Genomic DNA, 9,784 nt, shown 5'->3' on the forward strand with positions numbered 1-9,784 from the left:
TTGTTTGTGAATAAATCAATTCCTTTAGTCGTTTTAAGTCAAACATTTTCATGTTTGGCCGAATATATAGAGATGAGCATTGATAGTTATGATACCAAAATAAGTATTGCATTATGGTGTAGTATCTAAATATACTAATTTGGTGTCATAATTGTTGGCGCTCTTTTATATAAATCTAGTCAAGATTAAAAGTTTTTTTTGGGAACCTAAGTAAGGTTAAAAGTGTCTAACTTAAAATGACTATAGAAAAAAATAATTCAATCAGGGACACAGAGAGTACAACCATCAATTGTTTTTATCATTAGCTAGTACGTAGCAGTAATTGTTATTAAAAGGCTCCAAGAACGAATGCGGTATCAAAGAATTCTCCTGTTGCTGCATCATATCAATCAGTTATTACTGGTCGGGTGGATCTCCAGTACGTGATGCAGTCCCCGTGCCCGTTAGGAAGGTGTTCCTATGGACTATGGAGCACGCCGGCCCCACGTCCGTCCGGTGCGCAATGGCAACTAACGTTTGTCATCGACACCGCCAGCCAGCACCCAGCGAGCGAGGAGGGGGCGGAGCGGGCAGGCCGTTGGCAATTGCAAAGCTGCTTTGGAAGAAGAAGAACGCAATCGTGATCAGACATGTCACGAATGAATAATGAAGAAGTTAAGCAGAGCTTATTATCCTATCCAATCATGTACGGCATGTGTGTGGAGTAGTAGAGGCGGGCAGCAGAGCACCTTCAATTCGACCACGTTTTCTGTTGTGCGGGGCCGGGCACGTACTGTAGGCTTTGTGCCTGGCTACTGTTCGTTCACAAAAGGCATTTGTACGTGTATGCTTTTCAGCTGAATATCCAGGAAGTATACTGTACCTTCGTTGTCTTGTTCTCGCGTAGCACTTCCCCAGTATAAACTAATAGTACGTCTCGTGGCGTACACGTCGCATCGGGCGGGGCGGGCGCACACACGTGACACGCCACACGCCCACACGGCAGCGTGCTGTGCTGTGTGTCTCTCTGTCTGACTACTGTGTGGTGTACTGCTGGTGTGGTAGCTACACGACCATCCACCACAGCAGTTCCGAACTTACGAGAGAAAGACACTGTCCTTTCGAAAGTTTCTTCTTCCTCCTTTTGTGAAAACCACTTCAGCTTGGAAAGGCACTGTCCTTACGTGCTGTACTCTGAGGCGGCGTTTGGTTGATGGAACCAAATCATGCATGTACTGGTGCATCCTGGATAACCATGTGGGGCCCACCTGTCCCAACGTTTGGTTGCTGGATTGAACAATCTGATCCATGACAGAAGCAACCAGATCCGATCAATGCGCTGAAAAATAGCGAACACCGACATCCAAGACAAGACTATCGCTGTCCCGCGAACCGAATTTTTTATATTTTGGCCTTTTTTTTAAGTTTTTCACAAATAGACTCCTGGTGGAAAGAATTCAGAAAATAGATCCTTAGCTCAGTGTCATTGGTGCTGGCGCCGAGCTAACACGTCTCAGCGCCAGCGTCTCTGGCGTCGAGCTTCTGGGCACGGTAGATGACATGGCACTGAGCTCGCCGCCGTAGATCATGGCGCCGAGCTCGGCGCCAGAGTGACTGGCGCCGAGCCTTGAATACCTATGGCCCGCACCTCTCTTCCTCTCCCTCTCTCGCCCTAGGATAGCCGAGCTCCGCGCCGCCGTCGCCCGCGCCCTTCCTCCACCGGCCGCCCGCGCCGCGCCGAGCCCACGCCCGCTCGCGCGCCCCGAGGCCGCCCCGCGCCGCGCCCCGCCTTGCCGCCCTCCACCGCCGGCCTCGACCGCGGCCGCTGTGCCTCCCACGCCCGTCGAGCCGGACTCGCCATGCGGAGCCCCGGGCATCACGCGCCCGCCGCGCGCCACCGCTGTCATCGGCCACGCCACCGCCGATCCCGCCACCTGCAGCGGCCGCCCGTGCCACCGCCGGTCTGGATCGTTGGCCTGACCCACGCCCTTCGTCCGCTGCGACTCCGTCGACGTCCGCGGATCAGTCGTTGGAAAGGTAAAAATTATGAATATACAATGTACCTACTTAGTTGGTATTTGTTATTTACTAGTTAATGTGATGACTCAGGTAGTTGATTTCTTTAGTGATATAGTGAGATATATATGTCGATAGATAGAAACATAGATACATAGGTACATAGATATAGTTATATAGCTACTTAGATATGTAGTTACATATTTAGTTAACTACATATGATCTAGCTATTTAGTGAGTACACTATATATATATACGTAGTTATTATCTTATTTACTTAGTTTGTAGTTAGAAAGTACTTGTTAGGTACTATCTATCGTCTAATTTAGACTAAATGACATGTGTTTCGTTACGTGTTTGAACTAGATGGACAACCTAGTTACCATATATCATGGAGGCACCGTTGAAAGCGATCGCTATGGATATGTTGAGTTTGTTGACATGCAAAGCGTGCCTGTGCTATTCAATGATAGGCCTTTATTTAGTGAGATGGTTGTAAGGGCTCAGGAGGAGCTGCATTGCCTTGGAGATGATGGCATTACAGTTGATGGTGTACTGCACCTAGGTTCTCCTCCCAACATATTCAGGCGAATGATCTCAATTGGTTGTGCGGATCAGTGTGAGAACTATGTGAGATTGGCTATGAAGAGCCAGCTGCAATGTTTGAGCGTGGTTGTGCGTCGGGTGTTAGTCGATCCCATCCCTCATGGGTTTACCACAGCAATGGATCATCAGGCACACATCGACCCTCCTGTTCCAGAACCTTATCTGCATGTGGAGATTGCACCTACGGTTCTCGATGCTCAATCTGCCCCCCCAATGCGGTAGTTGGAGATGGTTATCAGACTTATGTTTCCGTGGCAGATCCTCCTTCTGAGATCCCTTTGACACAGAATCATCCAAGTAAGTGTCTTAACCGTATGGTTTTTGCGAGCTTATCTCGTTCCTTACATCTATTTCTTTCATTATTTCCTCATTTCTCTACTGATGTTGCAAGAGACATTCCTGAGAATGTGGATATGCCCTCTATTGCTGCGCAAGTGCACTTTGGAGATGGATTACGTGGCTCTAATAGTATTGAAATTATGCATGATTCGAAGCCATATGAGATGGCTAGGGCTCTTGATTCTAATGATGATTGCCATGTTGGAGAGCTGACGGAGAGTGATGTTGAGATGATGAGACGTATCTTTTCCGGCTGCCGTGATCCTAGAGTTCACGAGTTCAATGATCTTGCTCATTCTGATCAGGCATTTGTAGAAGGACATGATGATGAGCTCCTAGAAGCTCCTGAGGTGGGTCCTAACATAGTAATTGAGAATGGGAGGGTGTTCAATGACCTCCCTACTTTGAAGAGGTGGTTGCAGGCTTTTGCAGTGATACGAAAGAGGCCTTACAGGGTATTGCATTCATATGCGGAGCACCGTTACACAGTTGTGTGTGACAAGGAACGCTGCCCATGGAGGGTTTGTGCAAGGAAGCAACATGTAACCGGAAAATAGAAGATCACAAAAGTTGTCGGGCCACACAATTGTGCTGACCATGAGCTGACACTGAGGCATCGGTAGTTGACATCTACCCTCATTGCCAAGCGCTTGATGAGAATTTTGCAGGGAGAACCCAACATGAAGGTGAAGACAATTATCAGGACCGTTGAGGCGTTGTATGGAGGATATGTGATAACTTATGGTAAAGCATGGAGGGCTAAGCAGCGAGCGTGGAAGATGATATATGGGGACTGGGAGGATGGGTATGAGCAGCTGCCAGTTCTTTTTAATGCAATCAAAGCGGTGAATCCAGGCATGCATTATGAGTACATCCCAAAACCTAATACATGGAAGGATGGGAGGCAAATATTCTTCTGTGCCTTCTGGTGCTTCCCTCAGTGTGTCGAGGCCTTTAGGCACTGTCGTCCTGTCTTCTCCATTGATGGTACGTTCTTGATTGGCAAATACCAGGGCACACTTCTTATAGCCATATCCTGTGACGCGAACAACAAGTTGGTTCCTTTGGCATTTGCTTTGGTTGAGAAGGAGAACAATGACAGTTGGGGATGGTTCTTGAGGCTAGTCCGGATACACGTACTTGGGCCTAGCAGGGAGGTTGGCGTCATATCTGATAGGCACTAGGGCATACTTAATGCCGTGCGAGAGCAGATAGAGGGGTATGCACCTTTGCACCATCATTGATGTACTCGGCACCTTGTCGAGAATCTACTCTAGAAGGATGGTGTGAAGCTTAACTTTGATTTGTTCCAGGAGGCTGCTCGATAGCTTGAGGACAAGTACTTTCTGGAAAAATTGGAGCAGGTTAGAACCGCATCAAATGCAGAAGGTAGACAATGGATCACAGGTTTGATGAGGGATTTGGAGAAATGGACGAGAGCTCATGATGCCGGTGGATGGAGGTACGAGTTTTAGTGTAGCAACATGGCGTAGTCATTCAATAAGTTGCTATTGGGGATACGTGGTATGCCCATGAATGCAATCGTTCAATTCACCTTCTATAAGCTTGTTGCCTGGTTCAACGATAGACATGCTCATGCATTGCAGTTGCGGAGTGATGGAGAGATATGGGCTCCAAAACCAAAGGCACACCTAGAGAAGGCAAGAGAAAGGGCTGGCACACATGAGGTTACATGCTTTGACCATGCCACAGGGACTTATCAGGTCGAGCATAGGGGCGGTACAACGTCTGATGACGAGGTCCAAGAGTCGAGGATACATGTGGTTGTCCTCCAAGATTTCAAGTGCACTTGTGGTAAACCAAGGTAGTACCACTTTCTATGTTCTCATTTGGTGGCAGTAGCTAGGCATCACAACTATAATATTAAGAGGAGGATACCTCACAAGTTTAGTGTCGACACGCTTGTGCACACATGGAGCCCCCGCTTCGTGCCTTTTCGGGACCCTAGAGAGTGGCCTCCATATGATGGGCCGAAGTACATTACGGACCCGGCTTACCATTGGAACAAGCATGGATCAAGGCAGAGGACAAGACATAGGATGGTTATGGATTAGATACCTGGAAGAATGAGGTGTGGGAGGGGAACTCCATTTGTTACTGACCCCGAGCAGTACGAGTGCGGCAAGTGCGGTAGACTTGGCCACAATTCACGAAGTTGCCATTGGTAGATTAGTGAGGTGGGACTATTGGTTGATTTTATTATTTTATATTTATCGTATTCATTTAATTAATTATGCATGTCTCAGTTTATGCTTGTATTTGTGTCAATTACTTATACATTTCTAAGTTCATGTTTCATTGTATATTGAAATTCTAATTCATTCATTTTTTTCTAGGATGGAGCAATTCCACCTACTTGACCCGACGTATGAGGCGACCCACTGAGGACGTCTCATAGTGCTAGGGCAGGTAATAATCTTTAAGTTTTGTTCAAAATTTGGTGAGCGTATATGTGTTCGTGAAGTAACAGGAGACTATGTTTTATTCGATGCAGGACCTTTCGCTCCTTCATCCTAGAACCCACAATGGGTTCTTGGACATACGGTACGACGATAGGTACACTCCTTTCCTACAAAGAGCTGGCCTGGATGTCATCTCTTTTCAGGTCCATCGTGGGTTGCCCAAGTTCAACTCAGCGGCCATAACTGCGTTGGTTGATAGGTATTAAATTAAATCATTGCCTCCATTCATGGCCATTTGTTCAAGCGATTGACTTTTTGACAAGTAATCTTGCTTTATCTTTAATATAGGTGGTGGCCAAAGACTCATAGCTTCCACCTACCTTTCGGGGAGATGACAGTCATGCTCCAAGACTGTCAGAAGAAGATGCTAGGCCTAAGGATTCACGACAACCTAGTCACCGGGCAGCGCAGGTCAGAGGGCTGGAGAGCACGAGTGGAGGCCTTCCTTGGGCGTGAGCTTGGCGAGCAAGGGGCTTGCACTTCTGGAGTTCCGATCTCCTGGCTACGGGAAGAGTTCGCACAGTGCCCCGAGAAGGCAGATGAGGAGACAGTTGGGTACTACTGCAGGGTGTGGATCCTACACCTATTTGCATGCGTTCTCTTCCCCAACGCCATGGGTGACAATGCGTCCTAGATGTGGATCCACTGTCTCAGTGACTAGGACTAGGCGGCTCACCACAGCTGAGGCTCTGTAGTCTTGTGTTTTCTATACCGGCAGCTGTGCGAGGGGTGTCGTCGATCTTCGTCCAACCCGTCACTTGGTGGATGCGTGTACCTATTACAACTGTGGATGTGGGCTCGTCTTCTAGTTGGCCGTCCAGAGGTTCTGGCTCATCGTGAGTGGTTCTAAGGTCAGCCTCCAAGTCGACAGCCAATATGGGTGTACCTTTGGGACCAGGTCAGGGTTCTGTACGCGTGGTTAGACCGGGCGTACATTGAGTTCACGAACGAGCTAAACATGCTGACGGCGTCTAGCATAAGTAAATTTTATTTTATATGCTGCTTTGATAATGATTAGTATACCATCTAACATCCTTTTTGGACATATTGCAGGTGGAGTGGGAGCCGTACGGTGGAGAGGGAGCACTTCCTTTTCAGTTGAGCAATGTTTGTGGGTTCGACGACAACTTCTATAGGATGAGGTGTCCTCTAATCTGCTTCTATGCTGTCGAGTTTCACCTGCCAGATAGGGTTGCACGCCAATTTGGAGTGAGACAGCTTTGGCCTACGGCTCTGTTCTCGACTGGCATTGACTTACACAAGTAAGTGTTTTGATATTTCAAATGTCTCATGATGGTCCATTTCTATTAATATGGTTATATGTACATGAATTCAAGTAACGATGACATACATGCTGGTTGGATCGTCAGAAAAACAAGAAGATTTTTGACTGGGAGAGGCACCACCAGTCCTTCATTGAGCAATGGGAGGAGATGCACGACAACGTGGACGGCAACAACGAGCCGCACATGAACCGTGAGTTTAGGCGGTACCAAGCTTGGTACCAGCGTGCGACACGTTGCAGGCTGAGGGTACAGTGGATAGAAGATGACTACGCCGACATCGAGTCCTCCGATGATGAAGACACGGCGTACGACTAATCGACTCGTGCAGGAAGGCAGGTGGAGGTAGGACCGATTTTGGACAGAGTGGTAAGGCAATTGCCTTATTTTTTTATGTTAAGTTGCACAACAGTACATTAGGCGTTCTTGGACCAACATTAGGAGTTATCTATTTTAGTTAGTGCCACATTCGAGCCTTATCACCCTTATAATACATTAGATTCTTGTACAAAAGAAAACAAAATCTATTGCTATCTGTTCAGAAGTATTATTACTGAGAACTTTGTTGCAGGGCTATACACTCAAATGCTCAGTTGAAGAGATTGAGCGCATTCGGCCGAGAGTCAGTGACGACTACATACTTGGCTTCCTAGACGTAAGATTAAAAATATTCTTTCAAACATATCATTAATACATTAGATTCTTTTAGTTAACATAGTTTTGTACAACAGTGGCTGTCCCATCATCTACGCCGTGCGGCTGGTTGTTGTGGTTGCAGGACAGACACGACGCAAGACGTGTACGTTCCTTCCACACGCAGAGAAGGCTTAGGTTCCTCTAGCCAAGCAGCTACAGGGGATGAGGAAGATGATGACGACGACGATGACGTGGACAAGAGGCACGAGGAGCTTGGCCCCTCTCAGCTCCATGACGCTCCCTCGACTCATCCTACACCGCCTCTAGGCACTAGGCGATGCCATCCGCGTGATCCTTACACTCTAGGTACGAGCGCTCTAGGTCACAAGGGTAAGGGCAAGAGTAGGAGGTAGTGAGGGATTTGGTACCTGTTAGTATGCACTATTATGGATTTTGTATTTACTTTTGTATAACTATTTAGGACTATATGGACATTGTGGACTAGTTGGACTATGCAGGACATATTATGTTGGTTGCGATGTTTGTTGTGGTTGCATTTTGCTCCTTGGATGATGAAATGTTTGGAATATATAATGATGTCTCTGTTTGTAACTGTGGATGCTCACAAAACAAGGGAAACTCTTACGAATTTTTTTCGTGAAACATTAATCATACTACACTGCTACAAAGGCATAAATGTAGTACACAAATTAACTATAAATTTATTAGAACGTGTATAATCCAAACGTACCGTACATATGCTTTGTAGATGAATCTAGGGTTACCAAGCAACAGTGAACGAATCTATGCTTTTTAGACAATAAAAATAGACTTTTCAGATACAAGGACAGCAGCGATTTATCACATCACTGACATAGTACTAGCATGCAAGAAAGCACAACTCCACTCTATCTCCACCATCCATCTTATGACTGTTTGATCCAAGGGCTGAGGTGAAGAGGCACACGAATCGCTGACATGGCACATTGAGAGGCCTCCATTCCTCCTCTCAACCTATAAATAACCACTCACTCCCTCTCATTCACACACACAACAAGGAAGAAGAACACTCCTCAGCATTTTCTTTTGTTGCAGTACCAATGTCTGGAGGGTCATCCAGAGGAAGAGGAAAGGAGAAGGGAACTACCATTAGGTGGGAGGGTCCTTTTGGTCCTGATTTCTTTGAGGAAGCTCTTTATAAGAGGTTCCTAGTTGAGAGCAAAAGTGATTTCACCAAAGAGGCACCACTGAGAGGATACGATGAACGGAAAGAAGAGTGACCAAAATGCATGCATGGTGAGGACTGCCTAGTGCAGATGTTCACCGAGGGAATAGATGGAGGTCGTCGTTTCTTCAAATGCCCACGAGCATGGGTAATTGCTATTACTATTAGTTTCTTCAATATGTTCCTCTTGTATATAACTTACACGATATACTTATTGTAGTCTTCCTTGGCCGAAGACAACTACGGGTTCAGTAGGTGGGTCGATCCTCAACCTATTTATCTGCATGCGGAGTACATCTACTACCTATAGGACCGTATCTTCGATCTAGAAAGGGAAGTTAGTAGCAGTTACAAGGATGACGAACAGGACGACAACAATAATGGTGCCGATTCACAGGAGACACTCTACAATGATCCATATTGCACCTACCCTAACCACAAGAACAAGGGGCCTCCCTCGTCACCCCCGCCACCACCACCAACAATAATGGGAGGCTACTATGGAGAAGGTGCAACACAGTTTGCTATGTGGCCACACTACTAGGATGACTTTATGTTATTCACATGCCACATCTATGTGCTTGTTGTTTGGTTTAATTACCTAAGGCATGTTAGGTTTACTCGAATAAAACTCTATACCCAGGTTCGATACATGTTCTCACATGCCATTTTATTTGTTTCGTGTGTTAAATTATATAATGCCGTACGTCGTTAGGTTTTATTTGCAGCACGTGTTCACATTTCAATACGTCCGTATCATTAAGCGGAATAGTAAGACCATAAATAATGAAAACAACCACATAATTAAAAGTTCAATACTATGCCACATTACGCAACATAATAATACTAGAAGTACGTGCCGACAGTAGACATAGGGGCAAATGCACTTCCAAATCCTCGGTCTGAAACGTACTGAGTAAGCAACTCATCATCCGAGTACCAGTCCTCTACTACAACCCTGTTGCCGTGGCTAGGCTCACCTGCATTGCTTTGACCTACCTGTCGCCTATAGTAAGTGGCCTCCACATCATCTACGGTCGTTGCGGCCTGAGTGAAGAACGCGTCGTCATCCTCCTCCGCCTGTAAGCCCACCTCTGCTAGACCAATGAGCTCGCTTAGTCTGCCAGTGTCTTCCTTTGCCTGCTCCGCCTGCAACCCCGCCTCTGCTAGAGCGATGAGCTCGCTCAGTCTACCAGTATCGTCCTTAGCCTTCTACG

The 9,784-nt window shown here is 46.6% G+C and overlaps 1 protein-coding gene across 1 annotated transcript; it reads right to left on the bottom strand.

Moving 5' to 3' along the window:
• Window positions 1–1,451: 1,451 nt before the first annotated feature.
• Window positions 1,452–1,886, bottom strand: LOC136469459 (uncharacterized). The gene has a single exon (XM_066467648.1). The coding sequence runs from the start codon at window positions 1,884–1,886 to the stop codon at window positions 1,452–1,454; it is 435 nt and encodes a 144-aa protein (XP_066323745.1).
• Between the last annotated feature and the right edge of the window lie 7,898 nt (window positions 1,887–9,784).

Source organism: Miscanthus floridulus, chromosome 8, assembly GCF_019320115.1.
Source record: "Miscanthus floridulus cultivar M001 chromosome 8, ASM1932011v1, whole genome shotgun sequence".
Lineage (NCBI taxonomy): Eukaryota > Viridiplantae > Streptophyta > Magnoliopsida > Poales > Poaceae > Miscanthus > Miscanthus floridulus.

Bases quoted from the DNA above. Each gene is read 5' to 3' on its own strand.
- LOC136469459 (XM_066467648.1), bottom strand. From the start codon at position 1,886: ATGACAGCGGTGGCGCGCGGCGGGCGCGTGATGCCCGGGGCTCCGCAT.